Raw genomic sequence first — 17,318 nt, 5'->3', positions numbered from 1 at the left:
GTTTACTGAATTTCAGCTCATGACCGTTTAATCATCTGTGCCAGGAACCCTCCACAGACCAGAAGCTGAGGCCATTTTTAACAGCACAGATCACACTGCAGAAAGAAGTCATGACAATACCTGCTTCTTTAGGTGTCTAACACAGCACCTATAATATGCTACAGGTGATTGAAAAGGTTAGCAGTTCCACATCAGCTGGCATGGACTTAAAGACAGTCTGTTCAGGTCTGCTGGAATTAAATATGAGTGCTGGGTGATGCTGTGCATGTAGGTATTTCTCTTTGCCGTTGCTTCTAGAGGCGAATTAGCAGAATTTGATCATTTGGAGAAGGGTAAAATTTTCAGACTGTGGAAAAATGTTACAGAAGGTTGTTCTTGTTTTAGAAGGGTAGTTTGTTTGCTCGTTTTGTTTTTAATATGACTTGTTTGGTGACCTATCTGGAAGTTACTGGGAAGTTATAGATTGTCTTTGGTGGATGAGGAGGGACCGTATTGGGAAAAGTGAGGTAGCTAGGGAATGCAGTATGTGTTGTAAAGTGGTAACGTATTTATTAATTACACATGCACAGACAGCTTCAGACATCCTAGCAGAATTTACTGTACAGATCTAACTTTCATATCATATGTCTAGCAAGTGTTGTGAATCAGACATTGTGTAAACACTCATCATTTGCATTTAGTGTTGTGCAAATTGACATAATTGATGATCATCACTTGATGATCATCAATTGATAATCAATTGATGTAACACTTCAGTAACTGCTTATAGAAGTACAGAAATAACTCTCAGGTTTTCTGAAATATTCTAGAACCCTTTTGTGTTTGATATCTCTACTGATAGCCCATTCTTGTTCAAAAGTAATGTTCTCCCATGGCTGAGAGGTGCTGTGTGTGTCACTCAAAGTCTGCTTCAGCAGCAATGTTACATGCAAGTTCCAGGGTGGTGGCTTCTTTCTTCTCACCACCATATATGGTTTGGAGCTCCTCTTTGTTTATCTCTTCTTAGACATGATTCCCACAGAGTTTCAGGAAGTTGCTTTAAGGCCGTCTCACCTCTTTGTTCGCTCCTGACTGGAAAAGGAAGTATTTGTTTTGCTGATCAGTGTCATGTGAATGTTTTTGGAAAATGTTAAAAAAAAAAAGTTGAAAGAAAATGCGTGGTAGAAAATAAAGCATTCCCCTTTCCCATTGAAAAGAGCAAGAAAAATCCTAATCACACAGAGATACAAGTCTTGGAACAAGACAGGAGGGCTTCAAGTTTTCTATCGTTCAGAAGAAGAGTTTCTGCAAACCTCTGGCAGGGAAGGTTCAGTAAGAGTCATCAGTGGATACTTGTGACCTCTATGAGCTGTGATTTCAGGATTCTGGCCTACAGGCACATGGTTACGGAGCTGGAAGCAGCCCTTTGTGGTAATGCCCTGGCCACCCCACCCTGCAGGGACTCCTTAGGGCAGAGGAGGAGTTGTTAGGCCCAGGAAAACAGCCTGGAGCAAAGGAACCAATGTAGCAACTTTGGAGCAGGGCTCCTAAGGAATTATTTTTCTTCCATTCTCAGTCTCTGTTATTCCAGATTTCCTTCTGTCTTTATGCAGAATTCAGCACAATTATGCCTTTGAACAAAACTGAAACAAATAGTAAAACATGATCCTTTCCCAATGTAAGGAATCGACATATCACACTTACCCAAAAGCAGAGATGGGCTGTGGAAACACTCTGTGAAAATTAATATTTTGAATAGGAACAGAGTCTGAATTGGTTATACAAATATTTTTGTTTCTTTCGAGTTACTGATGCTGTTTGCATCTCAAGCTAAATATATTTTTATAAATTTTTATTTTTATTTTTTTTTAATGAAACTTCAGATTGGATTTTAATGCCAGTATAGAAATCACCTTTGTCAAATTTGCTACTGGAGTTAAGTGGAGTTAAGTGGCAGCAACTCTGATTTTAGTAAGTGTAGTTTCTTGATTTGGACTAACTTAGCTGGAAGCCAGACAAATGTCTTCATTCGGCCAAATTCACCTTGATGAAAGCTTACATCAGTATGTTAGTAACAGCAAAACTAGGCCTGCTAAACCCAATTGCTATGCTGGTTTATCTGGCAAAACAGAATGATCTGTACTCAAAAATGGTTATGTGGTTCGTTGCCATACTGTCATGTATTAACTGTATATATTTATGTATGTAAATACACACATACACGTATATATGCCAATGTGCACATATCCATATAGAATATACTCTGTTTCTCTATGCATTTTTGAGGTTTTAACGTGAGGGATATAACACCAGAGGAGCTCCCCTGAATCACTACTCAGCTCTCCACCAGCCTTCCAAGACCGCAATTCTCGGTTTGCCTTTGCTTTTCTGAAGCTGAGAGTAAGGTGTTCCAAACTCACTTTGTTCCCACACTCCTAGCTGATTCAAGAGATAGAGGTAAGTCAATATAATGCTGTAAAGAGGCAAGCAGAGACATGAAACTGTACTTCCTACTGCATTACAAGGAATATAGATTTCAAAGGTTATATAAATGATTTATCTTCAGCCTTGCTCGTGTAACAGAAATAGATACATAGGAAAAACACAACCATTCGTTCCACCAAAACAAGCTACTAAGACATAAAATGGAATCTTTTCTGTCTATCGTACAGAATATCTCTGTATGCTACATTTTCCATTCTTCTCCCTGATCCTTTCCCTTGAACTTTGGCACTTACTTCATCATTGACTTCTTTTTTCAGGAACATGAACAGCCTTTAGCATGGAAGGTATCTGAATGTGGAATCCTACATACAGTAAGTTTCACCTTAAAAAGAAAAGGTAGGAGATGCTGCTTTATAGATTGTTACTAATGATAAATATTTGTGCTGCCATGTGACTTGTGTTGTAACTAAGTAAAAAATATTCTGGTTAGAGAGATTAATAGTTTTTTTTTTCTTGTTGAAACTGGCTTACTTTTCTTTAGGTGGCAACAACATCTGCAGACCTCAAGTTTCTCAGCAAAACTAAATATGAAGATATTCCTGTATGGTTCAAAGAACTTCAGTATTGAAATACTGAAAATCTGAAATCTCAGAGAAACATAGATATCTACATGTAACAGATTACTGCAGTGTTAAGCTATCACTTAGAAATCTTACAAACAACCAAAAAAAAGTGGTTAAGCACCAGACAGTGAGTTTGTATAGTGCTTGATAAGAAACTGGAGGTGGGAATCTAGGTGATTCGTTTGCCAAAGTTTTCAGTTCACAAGCCTTAGCCAAAAAATACCAGGTAACTTTAATTTAAATTTTGGGTTATGCAGACTCTTTCAGATCGAGATCTCAAACACAGTGATGCAGATCTTGCCATTCCCCAGGTAGCACAGGACTAAGAAGTGCTACCCTGAGCGATACTGAGGGACTGTTTGGTACAGTTTATTCATACCACAGTCAAAACAGGATGAACTGGTTTGAATAAAGCCATTTGAGAGGCAAGAAGCATCTTGTTTTCTCATTTGGTGCAATTCATTTAACTGTCACTTTGAAGTTAGCCAAGGGTACCTCCTTTTGTGTGGACCTGCTGATGAACAAGGAAGCCTCCTCCATGTTCTGTGGGTGCAGACCATTCACAGCCACTATGCAGTCTCCATGGTTAAATAAGCATCCCAGTCGGCAAGGACCAGTCCACTGTGAGACACTAACATATATGGAGGACAGACAACAAATGAGTCATAAGGGATTTATAATTACCAGTTACTGTTAACAGAAAACAGGGTTGCATTTATGGCTCCGCCCTCTGGAAATGACACATGGACTGCATGACTTTACATCTTCTTGATCTTGGTAGTGAGACCGATGCTAGCAGCATCACCAGAGAGAGCTGGGGATTCCAGCCTGAAAATGGGGCTAGACTTGGTGCAGGTCTGTGTACGTGCTGCATATTTGACCAAAAAAAATTTTCCAAGGCATTTCTGGAGACTGAAATTAAAACTTGCTGTTATGTTTTATTTATGGTACAATTGCGAGGATCAGAGATCTGTTGCTCTCCTGACTGGACCTTTATGCTGCAAAACTCTGCATATGGATGTGTATGCTTCTACCCCTACACTGACTGTGTCACTCATTCACACTTGACAGTCACCACTGCACAAGATCCAGGACTTACCATATTTGTCCTGCTGCTTCAGTAAGTTTTAGGTAACTGTTAATATCTGCCAGGGGGACCAAAATATCCAATTCTTGCAGTTGTGTCTTATCTGTAACTTGACTGTGAGAGAAAACATTCGAGATCAGGCACCCTTTTACCACCTTTAAGTGGAACCCAAAGACTTCTTTGTCTTCTTCTGTCTTCTTAGCAACAAGAAAAGGGGGAGGCACTTACCTGAGCAGTATAGACAACTGAACCACTGAAAGTGGTGATGAGTTTTGCCTTCTTTTGAGGAAAGACTGCTGTGTGGTGCTCTGTGGGAGATTTACATCTGTGTCTGCCTCCAAGCTGCTCGGACTTGCACTGTTTTCCAGGCTTCTGGGAGGAGAATGGAGGCTGTCATGTCTACATGTTAGCCTACTGAAAAAGGAATGGTGATAAAAAGTGAACTGGTTTAGCCATTCCAGACACTCCTGCCGGATCAAATAGCTGTCAGTGAAGAAAAGAATAACAAGTTCTTGTAGAATATCCAGTGGGCAAAATTACGGCTAGGTAAAATAAACTGTCCTTCTAAAAATGGGCCGTAAATCCTAAAATAAACCTTTTCAGTATTTAAAGACTATTTATATAGCCCCAAAACATTCCAGCTAACAACATACTTTTAGAAAGAAATGAGTACAGATTGTTGCCCTTGGCTTTACCACCTTTTGTGGGGATGTAACGCTGTCCTCTGAGGGATACAATGACTCAGATAGGCTTGAATACTTGGGTTATTTGATAAGGCTTGTAATGCCTGTAGTCACCTCTCTTATTCACCTTGAACAAGGTATGGGTTAGTAGCATACTGAGTCCAATGTCATAGACTTGTGATCTTTGTATAGTGAACTACTCCAAAAAGACTCTTAAAAACGCAGGTGAACAAATTTATTGTAATAATAATCTGTCTTCTGGGCCTGCATTTCTGACTGCCTCCCACTGTGTGAAATAACACCTGGCTGTCTGTAGGTGGCAGGACATAGCCAGCAGCTATGGACGAGCCTTTTGGCTCACCACTGTCATGCAGTTATGACGTAGGCACTTCTTTTTATAGCATGCTGTATCATACTGGTTGTAAAGTTTCCTGGTGACACCACAACAGCAATGTTCAGGTCTTTGTTTCTGACATACCAACTACTACACCCTCAAAGTACACAGCATCAGACCTATACTTTGGGGAAATGGTAGGAAGGAGTTGAGAGGTGACCTCCTAGGGCTAACATTGCATCTTACTGAAAAACTAGGAGCTAATGCCACAAGTTTTAGGCCTGCCTTTTTTAACTAGCTAATACAGTTTTCTTTGCAGGGAGCCTATCTGAATTGTTGCTGGGACTTGGCTGAGGTATTTAAGTGCCGTGGTGTGCTGTTATGTCCTTAAGGCCTAGATTAAGTATCAGTCAACAGAACTTGCTGTGCCTCTTGTCAGAGCCTGTCTAAATGCGTGAGTTGAAATGTGAGCTTAAATTTCACTGTGATGAGTTTGAACTTCACTCTGGTATTTCCACAAGCCTTGAACTTTCTGAACCAAGACTGAAGGAAAAACTCATTCAAACAAGATGCAGCCTTTAGGTACTGTGCTATAAACACTATGAACAACAGCTCTAGCTATGCTACTTGTAACATGCAAAGCTTTAATGGAGATGTTCAATGAAGGGTCGAAACACTTGATTTTCCAAAAGAATGGTCAGGCACTGGAATAGGCTGCTTGGGGAGGTGGCAGAGTCACCATCCCTGGAGGTGTTCAGGAAAGGTTTAAGTACTGTACTGAGGGACGTGGTTTAGTAGGGAAATATTGGTGGTAGAAGGACAGTTGGACTTGATGATCTTGGAGGTCTTTACAACTTTGGTGATTCTATGATTCTGTTTTTGTGTTACTTACAGTGACTCCATTGACACATAAGCATTCTCCTTCTCTGGCTGCCTTTGACACGGCTTCTCTTGTACAGGGATATCAGGCTCAGCTGTAGGGTCAATCTCCAATATTTCACTATTGCACTGTTAGAAACACATAACAATGTTAAGAAATAAATATTCTTGCTCTGTCTACAGAAAAAAAGAATCTCAATTACCTTGTTTCGTTCAGTGTTTGTGCTGTTTAAGACCATTAGTTAGTACAGCTTGGTTTACCTCAAGTAATTCACTTCCCAGAAACTGCAAGCTAGAAATGTGGTTGAAACTTAGAAATTCATCCTGTCTGGTATAATAGATACTATCTTTTAAGTTGGAACATAACCAGCTATATTTTCATATATGACCACTTAAAGTTTGGTAATATTAATTTAGGAAAGTCTTTCAATAAGATTATATATGTATAATTTATTTCATTTAAAGCACTTAGATCGTATGATAAAATTAAGTTGTTCATGCCCTTCAGTTATCTGTACAGGCTTTGGAGAGAGGCAGTGACATCTGCAGAAGCCTGCCTGGCCTAACGAGCTTCTCATGACCACTGACTGCATGGGAAACCGTGAGAAATGAACCTCCCAAATTCAGTGCCAGTATTTATTTAAGATTACCAGTATGATTCTTCCTGCTCCCTTCTTTCACACTGAAACGCACACATCAAAATGTTTCCTGGCATTTAAAAATTACTGCTTGGCTTTATGCCACTCACTGATGCTACTGATTTGAAGTAACACTGAAGGTGATGTGCAGTTAGTGCAGTTTTCATTGTTGGTAAAACGAATGTTGATACAATTGACAAAAGTCATTTACAGTGGTCAGTTTGAGGAATGTCAACAAAATCAGCAGTATGCTTTGTGAAAATGCCACTTTTTAGCAGAAAGACCCTTTGGATTCAGCATTTTTCTTGTACACATTGAAGCTTTATTACCTGTTGCTTTATCTATGTACTTCTGTGGCAAGGTATGAGTTGGTTCCTCATACCATTTCCTCTTTGGGGCTTTATGTGTGTGTCTGTCTCCTTGGAGCTGTTAACAAAACAGGACTCAACTAATAAACTACCTTTGCTAAAAGACTGCTGGGAGTTTGGTAATAAGGTTCTTCTTCCTTTTCGAGATCTTCGTTTGAATCTGATGACAGATATTCCTCAGTCTTTCCCAGAGTTTTATCCTGCGAAAAAAATGTTTTTATTTGAACAGGTTCACTTATATGGATTGTTTAACATGGATTTTGCCATTTCCTAGTGAATGTCCACAGGAAACACATGCACAAATTGGCACTAGTATCAGTATTTCTCCTGGATGGATTTGTGGTAACTAGGCAGTTGCAATTGACTTCATGTTCAAAACTGTTATTTTGTTTAAAAATCAAGTAGGCTGAATACTGTATGTATGATTCTGCATGCTTTCATGTGCTTGTGGGCAAAACTCTTATTTGTCTTAAAGTTTTTACACTAGGAAAAAAATCTATGGGAAATCTGGAAGAGGATTGGGAGATATTTGTCGCTTTTAAGCAGCTTTTAAATATTATCAAGTAAAGAATGCATTTGGGACTTCACTTGACTAATGAAAAGTTTATTAACTCTCATTTCTAGAGTTTTCTTATTCTTTCTCATAGTCCAGGGGGCTGAAGATCTGATACTGAATCCTTTGTGTCCTGAACGATATTCATTAATACCTCAATTATTAAGTCTGCGGCTATTTGGTGAGTCAAGGAGAAATCAATCTTTCCACAAACCTTTCTAAATACAAATTACTCATTTTTATGTTTCCTTGTAATGAAGAGTATAGTACTTAGTATTTTGCTGCCTCCCAATGCAATTCTCCATGCCATGTTTGTGATACAACCATTTTTCATCCTTCTACTTACATCCTTGGTTTCCATGGTAATCATTGTAATAATTGCTAAATATGCCAAGCATATATTACTGTTTTCAAGGTAAAGTAAATTAAACTAATTACTCTCTTAGATGTAAAGAGAAGAAACTGACATTGAATAGAAATTAAAGATGATGAATGTATTTTTGTTCTTTGTTGGTGTAAATGACATAAAAAGCAGCCCACGCTGCAGCAGTCAGAACAAACCAGCGAATGGTCCTTCAAGAAGTGCATAACCAAACTCCTTTGGGAATGAAGACTAGCTCTGTGGTCATGATCTAAAGTCATGAACAAGTTTCCTAGTCATGCTTTGGGGGCTTTGGGTCAATCAAGTACGTTAATGCTTGGGGAAAAGGGGAAGGAGGAGGTGACATTAAGACTTGAGATCCTCCAACTCCTATGAAATCTCAGAGTAGACAGCACTCATCAGCTTCCCAAAGTGAGCTTTTGATTGCTGACAGTGGCCACTTTTGGCAAACACGTGTACTGTCTCTCCAAATCATCATCACAGACTACGAGAGCAGTGGAAAAGGTTAAATAGCAGCATCACTGCATTTTCCTAAAGAAATTTGATGACATCTGTGTTCCTCTGAATGTTTTACAACCAGAGAAGTTTAGCTAACTTCAATCTGAAATTATTCTCAACTGTACAGCTAAATGAGTTCAGTAAGGCTGTGTTGAACCACAGTGTGTACTGGCGTTAGAGAGAAAGTGGGCTATGAGGGAAATTGGCTGCAGCAAAAAATGTGAATGATACCTGGAAATCATCTGGGTAATTGCTAGTTTTGGGCTCCTTGGGGAAAAGGCTAAAAGTTACACGCTGCCCTGAATTTCTCTTTCAAAAAATCATGTTCATCATGTATTGGTGCCAGGCTCTTGACCAGTTTGTCTGAGGACCTGTCATACAGTGTGATGCAAATTAGGATTCCTTATTTTGATGCATTTTGGATATTAAATGATGATATTGGATATTTTGGATATTTGGATACGTGCAAATAGCTAGAACTCAGTTGCTGAGTCAGATGTAGTTTGGTAGCTCAAAAACATGGGTTGAAAAGGAACCAGGTTCTCAAAGCATTCCCGGGTAGCTGGGTCCCTGCCTGTGTGACCAAACTTAGCTGACATGGAGAAGCCTGTTTGCATGAACAATGGCTTCTGACCAGTTTTCAAGATCAGGGCCTGGGTGACAGAACTGCCAATAAAAAGCAACACTAATCATACACTAGAAATGAAGAGTCATACTTCCAACAGGAAGTAAATACAAAGGCTTAATCTGGAAGTCAGCTGTCTGGACATCACTGAGCAGAGAACAGATCCGGAGATGTTAGCGGATGTTAAACTTATGAGTCAAGTGTAATATTTTTATCAAATGCAGAAACATTTTTGCTCCTTGTTAGCTGTATGGCAAGGTTATTTATTATGACACATGCTGAAATAATATAAGCTTCCTGATACTCCCTCTGCTTCAGGCTAAAGAGAACAAGAAAATCCAAATTCCTTATCTTTGAATGCTCCTTGTCAGCCTGTCCTGCTCTGGCCAGCTACATACAATAGTGCTCTCAGAGTCACTGTGAGTATAAAGGATTAATGAATAAGACAGAAATGACACGTATAGGAAAGAAGCAGAAGGAGAGCCTTGGTGTGCATCCAAGAGCAGTGGTAGCTCAAGTCAAACTAAGGGCTAACACAATTCATTTCAGAGCTCAGACTCAAAGCTGAGTGACTGCACTTTCACAAATTACAGTGCCTCAGCTGAACTATTATAACAACTCTTGGCATTGCAATGTAATTTCAGCTATTTTCACTTCAGTCCACTAAATCAAAGTGTATTATATCATACTTGCTGCCAGACTGTACAAATAAATGGTGATTGCAGCATGTGATTCGCTGTCCTGTTAGCTGTGAGAGCAGAATAGATTCTTTCCCTGTACCTCAGCTCCTCCAGATCATAGTCCAATGCATGAACTGCCAATAAAGATAGATTTATATTCAACTGCCTAACTGCAAACTGGTGTGCTTGTGCTGTCAGTTCTGTCAGCTGCTGTAAAGGCAGTAACCCAGGGTAGAGGGTGGCTGACAAGTATCTGAAACTGCTGCAGATCTTTTTGTTCAGGGAACAGAGGTCAGAATGCTTTGTTAATAATCCACGGTAGCACTCATCATTCCATCTTTTTAAATAATTCCTGTCAGATATGGAAGCTCAATTACTGGAAGCCATATTTATAATGATACAATGTCAGCTTTAAGGTGTACTTCAGTCTGATTTTGTTTTGTAGCTCGATTACTCTGATTCAACTGCTGCTTGCAGAGGCTGCAGAAGGAAGCCCAGAAGAGTGTGGCACAGCTGAGAAATATGACAGCAGGGACAAATCCTCAAGCACTGCGGCTTCATAGTAGTCTTTTATCAACCTTGGGAGAGCTGCCTCAAGGTGCAATCTCTGCTTGGAAACTCTGAGGAACTGCCCCCAAGAAAAGGTAAATAAAGGGTATTTAAAGTACGTTCTCAGAAGGTTACTTTCAGTGCTAAATGAGGCAACTGACTAGCTACGTTTAAGAAGTCCGTATAATAAAAAGCAGGTCAGTGTGCTAGGAAATAGGTGAATAATCTATGGCTATAGATAGTCAGGTGACATGAGAGCCAGTAGTCACTTCTCCAGGCTAAGCAAGTCAAGAGCAGCTTTATTTGTTGTGCTCACCAGTCTTGGTAGAACTCCTTGTGGCGAGTTGCTCTGAGCCTGATGAGGGCCAGGATCTGAATTTGGCCTGTTCTTATCTTCTGAGGCACCATCATCCTGTATAGAGAAAAAAAAAAGTTGACTCCTAAAGATACACTGGAGATGCTTCACATGCATTCAGCTTCCTCCATCAAGGCTATTTGAGCACAACTTTGTGACTACAGAAACCAACGCCTCTTTGGCAGCTATTCATTCTGCCACCAAAGGACTAAGACTTTCTATTTAAATACTGAGAGGGAATATCTGAAAGGCACAGACAGCAAGAAGTGTGGGCTGCAGTGGGCAGCAATGGGTTGAACTTCCCCACTAGAGTTTAGAGCTCCGAGAGACAAAGAACAGCACAAGCACAGAGCAGCAAGGGTGTGGCTAGCAGCTCCTGACCCTTCTTTATCTGTCTTTACTTACAGACAGACTTATAAACCAACATGCCAGTACTGTTTGGCATGTTACACATTTGTGGGGGCTCTCTGATGATAACATCCTGTTCCTGCTTGGGAACCCCAGTACAGAGCAATACAGACCACGTGGGCACTCACTGCATGAGCTCTGAAGAACTTTTGATCAAAACTACCAACGATATAAATCAAATTTCACAGCCACCCCTCGCAGCAAACTCATTATTAGAGATGGGAAATCCATTTACCTTCAGGTAGCTTTGCCTTGTCGGGGAACCGGTCATATCTGTAGAATTCGAGAACAGTGGCATAGAGAAGGACCGGCTTTTGACTTCTGAATTTGCAAGATCTTGGTTCTAGAGAAATGATAACAGCAAGGTTAGACAGACACCTGAAGGGCTGCAGCTTGAGCTGGCAGGGTCTCCAGCTGTTTCGCAGCACTGTCAGACTAGATGTGTATCACTTTGTAAAACAGCATGTAAATAGATCCAAAAAGCACACAGTAAGAATTACACACACATTTTCATCCTGACACATCAAAGGTACAATTCATTGTAGCACAGTGTCAATCACTTCCTAATTTCCATGTGTCTTAGTCTTCAAAGAGATGCTTTTGGTGTAAGAACAATCCCCATGCAAACAGACTATGCAATGCCTGCTTAATGTGTAAGCCTGGAGTACAGGATTTACATGGAAAAATAATTTCTGATTAACCAAGGCAAGAGACAGGTGACAAGGCCAAAGCAAAAAATTCCTTGCTTTTGCATGGCTTTCTAACAAGATTACAAAATCAGTAGGGTTTGGTAAAAAAAAAAAAAGAAGATTCTTTTCTTCTAAAATCAAGTATAGTAACATGTCACCTGAGGGCAGCATCCACCTCTTTTGGCCTCCCTGATGGAAGATATGGCTGTGACCCAGTCCTCTATTTCCAGCCTGTGGGTTAGAACAATACAAGTTAACACCTATTCCTAGGTAAAACACAGGGAAAACCCGTTTGCTCACCTACTTCCTCTCATGAGCCTAAAATAACACCTCTTGAAACCAACAGGGAAAATCTGCACCATCCCTTCAGGGGATGGATGAAAAAACCTGGCCTCAGAGATGTGTAGATCCAGCCCAGGTATGGCAAGGCTTTGTAGGGGAGGTGCAATAGTGCTTTCTGCTTCATTCTCCATGTGTGGTGCTGCTCTGCTGACTCTTGAAAATAGGGCTCGGGAATGCAAGCAGGGTGAGAAACTCTTGAAAGTACGTGTTCTGTTCAGTGCTTCAAGTGGGTTTCATTGGATTAATTCTACATCACTTCCTATAGAGCCTGGCTGTGAGAGCAGTGCCCTGGGCGAAGGCGTGGAGTGGAACGCTCAAGTGGCACACAGGTATGTGTTTTGCTTCTGTGCTTATCAGCAATTCACACATCAGGTGCTCTTCTGCCCTAGGGCAGAAAAACCCCACTATGCCTGTAGCTGGGAAAGCGAAAAGTGGGAAGCTGCAGTGGAGAAGCACTGTGCCAAATGTCCTGCCTCACTGAGCCGACCACCTAGGCTGTAGCAATTACTGCCCTGCTGCAGGCTGGATTGCAGTGAGCAGAGCAGCTTGTAGGTATGCCCCCAGCTACTCCTTTTGAGATCAGCCTTCTCCCAGCTGGTTCAGCTGTCTGTAACTGCAGGAAATTAACCCAGGCATGGGAAAAATGCAATAGAAGAGAGCAACTTTCCTTCGGATCATTCATCTGAGCCACTTTGGCCTGGGTTGCTCAGACACAGGAAGAGGTGGGAGCTGCTGGCTAGAGCTGCAAAGTAGTGGGATCATGCCTTAGGGCAGCAGCTTAGAGCTACATTAGCTTATCTGCAATATCACACTGCATTCACACATCTCTCAGCCTACCTACCTGCTTTTCCCAATGAGGTAGTAACATCTGTTTTCAGTAGTGATGGATATCACCTCTTCTGGAAAGCATCTGAACATCTTCCTCACCATCACCATTGTTTCAGAATTACTTATGCCTATTTCTACACTTATGATCCTGTTAAGACAACCGCATGAAACATTATTCAATTATACAGCATGCAAACATACTATTCTTTGCAGGGTGAGAGGTACCCTGCCATCTGTAAGGTGAGAAAGTTTGTGTGTCTGCACAGTTACAACTGGCATAGTCCATCCTTATTTTTGTGTAAGTGTGCAAAGCATTATCTTCACAGAAAATATCATCTGCTGTAGGAATACAGCCTTTGGGATCATGGAACCAACCTGTCTGCTTTGTAGGTGTGTCACCACAATTGCTCAAATGAATGTATAAAATTTCATCAAAATATTTAGGATTTTAACTCTGTAAATCATACACTCTAAGTTGTACTTTAGGCCTACAAGATCCCAAAGGACTTTTCATTGTCTTCAGCAGGATTTGGTCAAGAACCTCAATCAGGAACAAGTGCCTGTGCAATTAGTAGTCATTTAAGATGGGTAATAGAATATTTAAATTAAAAAATGATATATTTCAGTTACATACTGATCAACAGCTATGGAGCCTTTCATGGACATTCCTTTTAGGTACTTCAGGATGTAATCGCCCTTGTTGGATTTGGACAGGATGAAAAAGCGCCTTTTCCACGAATTCTGCCAAAGAGGAAGTCATTTGTCTCTTGTTAAAACCTAGGATAGCAGAAGTATCTGACGTTTGGTGGGAGATTGCTGGAATATGACTGATTTGTGTTCATGTACCTTGGAGTTGATAAGATGATGCGGTGGTGACTTGATGAAGAAACCATGCTTGAAAACTCCACCTTCAGGGCAAAATGGGTTTTGAGCTTCTACTAATCAAAGAGAAATGAATGGCACCATTACTCTATTTGTTGCCGATTAATCTCTTAAAAGAAGCTCCTTGAAATGAAAATTGTTGCTAAGCACTTGGTTTCTGAGCTTAAATGACCATAAAGCACATTCAATTAGAGAAGAGAAACACAAATCAAAGCTATAAAATACAGGACCAGGCCCTGCTTCCTTGATGTCATTGTTACTGCTGACAACTGGCCAAAGCTGTCAGCAAATGATAGAGGTAATGTACTGTGTTGAGAGAGGTGGCTCAGAAGATATCATGAAGCTCTGTCTTATTTAAAGTTCTTATTTAACTTCTGGGGTCTGGTCTTACTTAGCTTCCTCATTAGTGAACTGAAAGGCAGTAAATGGCACCCTAATGAAATCTGTAGATGACATTCAATACGGACAGGCAAACACCTCAAATGATAGATCATCTTACACTGCAGATCACAATGCAGCAACTGGAAGAAGTCTTACAGGGTAAATATAAGCTAAAAGCTTAGGGTTAAAAATATGTGAATATATTTGTTCGCAACCCTACATACAAGCAGGTTTTCTCACCACTGGTGGATTTCTGATCAACAGATCAGTTTACTAACACCCGGTGAAAGGAGTACCAATCTCATTCCATTTTTTAAGCCATAAGCCCAATAGGAGATGTTAATGCTTTTAAAGAATCCAGTGACTGAAGAAAGGGCAGTCAACCTCCAACAGTCTAGTGCAAGTTCTGGGAAAGACTGTAATACATCAACATCCAACTCTGTGGAGAGAAACACTTGGTTCTGAGATCCCATTTACTACTGACTTCAGGGGAGGTAAGACTTCATTGTCAGTGTCATAGAGCTACTGACACATCTTCCAGTTCCCAGTCAATTTTTATGGATTTTGATGTTTTTAGAAATGTCAGTCCAATCTGTTTCAGGTACAAGAAAGATTCCGTTGTAACGGAAAATGCTGCATTTAGGACAGATTCTTTAAGGGAGGGAGCTGCAGAGTAGAATTACACAATACACTGTTTTCACTATTTAAAACAAAATACTTGGCAGCTGGAGGCAAGAGAGAATAGTATCAAATATTGAAAAGAATGTTTTGCAACCTGATTCAATCTTACCGCTAACAAATCTTAGTAAATGAAATTTTGTACCTTCAGAGTTATTTGCAGTTCTTGAAGCCATCCTGATTAGTTTTTTACTGAGACAGGGAAGTAAAAACCTTCAAGCTAATTCCTTTCACTCTTTCTTGCTGAGCAACATTTCACTGTGCGCATGGTTGCCTGAGAAAATAACAAATATCTCAGAAATGTTTGTTTTCATAGTGATGGTTAAACTATAGGAAATTAAACAGAAAAATTCCCTAAGAAACTACGGATACGACTATAGTTGTTACTCACTTAAATATATTACTATCGATAATAAAATCATATAAGATTATAAGTTATATGCTATAGTGTTGTATTTTATTCTTAAATCATAAATATAAAACGATGCACTACAAAATTGATTAACTTACATGATTAAGAGGGATGATTTGCTCAGGATGTGAAGAGACCTGCCAACAGAACTGCATTTTGCCCCTTTCATTGCAGTAGCCTCCCCAGCTGTACCCTAGGAACATTGCATCGCACCTGTTTCTGATACTGCCTTGGCAGTAAGATAAGCTCTGTGTGCCCTGAAAGTGCAAGAACACAGCGGTGTGCATCTTTCAGAAGGTAAAAAGTGGCTTTAGTTACTTTGACGTGATTCAGACTGTGGGCTTTCAGGCAATACCCTGCTGTAAAAGGGAACAACCGTTGCTGTAGAACTCTGTGGAGCATTTCTGCTTACGCTGTTTTTAGGGAAATTAGTACAGTTTTGCTTCTTTTGGAGAGCTCTTTGTACAACTCTTCGCTTGGTTGTACAACAGCTGAGACAGACTGTTACAAAATTTAATGCCTAGGTTTTTCATCTATTGCTTACAAAAAAAAAAAGATAAAAATTATTTCCAAAACTGAAAACGGCTGCACAAAAAGTCAGATGTTTAATGTCAGTAGTAGAGGGACACATCTGGGGTTGCAGTGAAAGCCACAGTAATATTCCTGCCAGTGTGACTGACAAAGTCACTCTGACTGCAAGTGATACACCTCTCAAAACAGCCTTCAACAGCTTGTAACAGGATAAAAGTCTCATCTAGGTCTCAGTAAAAGTCAACATTTCCAGGTGGAAAGATGAGATTACAGCAAGCTTTTATCACTGCTGCCTCACTGCATTTTGGAAAAGAAGTTGTGTTTAATCATTTTTTCACTTCAATGGAAGCAACTTATTAAGCACATTATGTTTAATTCAGAACAAACAGTGCCAATTCTGTGATTATACCCCATCAGATTTTTGTATACCTGACATTCAGAGATTTGGTGATTTCAACCTTTTGGAAAAGCAACAAGGTACTTCAGTCAGAATGCAAATAAAGTGCTGCAAACGAGTAAGAAGTGCACTATTATAAATCTTCAAAAATATAATGCCAAGATAAGGAAAACAAAGTGTGTTCATACTTACAGGTGAATGTCTTTCTAGCGTAGAAGGTCTTAGAGAAATGCACCATCAAACATTTCCAGATTTCCTGTATTGTTTTCTGCAGCAAAAGATGAAGTGTCCTCCCTGAACTGACTGCTGACTTATAGCTGGTGCATGAACACAAACACCCTGAAATATGACCCACAAGGAAATTCCAGTTTCTGCCTGGAGAAGCAAATTAAAGACTGTTCTGAAAGGGGAAACCCAGATTAATATTCGCTTACAAACAACTAAAAAAATACCTGTTTGTGGCAGCCATGAATGTCCCTCAGGAGGAAAAAAGCCTGGAGGAGGTACCTTTTATTTTTTTAAACTGGTTTCTAAATAGCCCCTTTCTTTTCCCTGGAGCTGTGCCTGGGAGATTGTACTCACTCGTGACTGGGAGAGAAAGTAACATTAAGAACCATAAAAAGATCATGCAGTGCCATAAAGTGTTACCAAGCTTAGATTACTAAATAAAAAAAAACAAACATGAAGTGGAATGGGCTTTCTTACCCTACCTATGTCCTAACTGTACTTTTATTGCAGGGTCAATGTCTGTCCTGGTTATAGGTGACTTTCTGCATTCTCTCCAGAGACATCCAGCATATCATTAATGATAATGATTTTCAGCTGTTCAGCTATTCCTGCTAATATCAGAAATGCTTTTAGACAAAAAAGATTTTTGAGTGGGAAATAAACTAAAATGGCATTGCTCCAGTCACAGGGTCAGGCTTCCTTACTGGGAACGTGTTCCTGCAGGCTAAATAATATTAATGCTTCTTAGACATGATCTAAAGTAATGCTCCATCTAGCAGAGACATGGGCCCCTATACAAGGGAATTATGTTTTTCTCTCAAAGTTATCTTTCCAAGTTGCTTTCCTCTCTGGCAGCATCTTCAT

The 17,318-nt window shown here is 40.0% G+C and overlaps 1 protein-coding gene across 5 annotated transcripts; it reads right to left on the bottom strand.

Moving 5' to 3' along the window:
* Positions 1-368: 368 nt before the first annotated feature.
* PLEKHS1 (pleckstrin homology domain containing S1) lies at positions 369-17,002 on the bottom strand. Of its 5 annotated transcripts, XM_048947060.1 has the most exons (17): positions 16,679-17,000; positions 16,419-16,601; positions 15,397-15,555; positions 15,032-15,160; positions 13,792-13,883; positions 13,580-13,686; positions 12,959-13,093; positions 11,934-12,006; positions 11,322-11,429; positions 10,640-10,735; positions 7,129-7,236; positions 6,044-6,159; positions 4,363-4,548; positions 4,147-4,248; positions 3,543-3,678; positions 2,718-2,806; positions 370-1,071 (listed from the first exon to the last, which is right to left on the bottom strand). In XM_048947060.1, the coding sequence occupies exons 4-16, from the start codon at positions 15,060-15,062 to the stop codon at positions 2,738-2,740; spliced, it is 1,359 nt and encodes a 452-aa protein (XP_048803017.1). In that variant the 5' UTR covers positions 15,063-15,160; positions 15,397-15,555; positions 16,419-16,601; positions 16,679-17,000; the 3' UTR covers positions 370-1,071; positions 2,718-2,737. The 5 variants fall into 5 exon arrangements, with proteins under 5 accessions (XP_048803019.1, XP_048803017.1, XP_048803018.1 ...); XM_048947061.1 differs by having other exon boundaries at positions 13,792-13,880; positions 16,419-17,002; XM_048947058.1 differs by having other exon boundaries at positions 16,419-17,000.
* Between the last annotated feature and the right edge of the window lie 316 nt (positions 17,003-17,318).

This window comes from Lagopus muta, chromosome 5, assembly GCF_023343835.1.
Source record: "Lagopus muta isolate bLagMut1 chromosome 5, bLagMut1 primary, whole genome shotgun sequence".
Lineage (NCBI taxonomy): Eukaryota > Metazoa > Chordata > Aves > Galliformes > Phasianidae > Lagopus > Lagopus muta.
Note: the sequence above shows the minus strand (reverse complement) of the source record. Positions and strands in the feature narration are given on the sequence as shown.

What these genes read in the sequence shown, in the direction of transcription:
- PLEKHS1 (XM_048947058.1), bottom strand. Translation starts at nt 15,062, where the DNA reads ATGGCTTCAAGAACTGCAAATAACTCTGAAG. An exon ending in AACTGCAAATAACTCTGAAG is followed by an intron (nt 13,884 to 15,031) that starts GTACAAAATTTC and finishes CTCTTTGATTAG; the next exon opens with TAGAAGCTCAAAACCCATTT. An exon ending in ATCATCTTATCAACTCCAAG is followed by an intron (nt 13,687 to 13,791) that starts GTACATGAACAC and finishes CCTCTTTGGCAG; the next exon opens with AATTCGTGGAAAAGGCGCTT.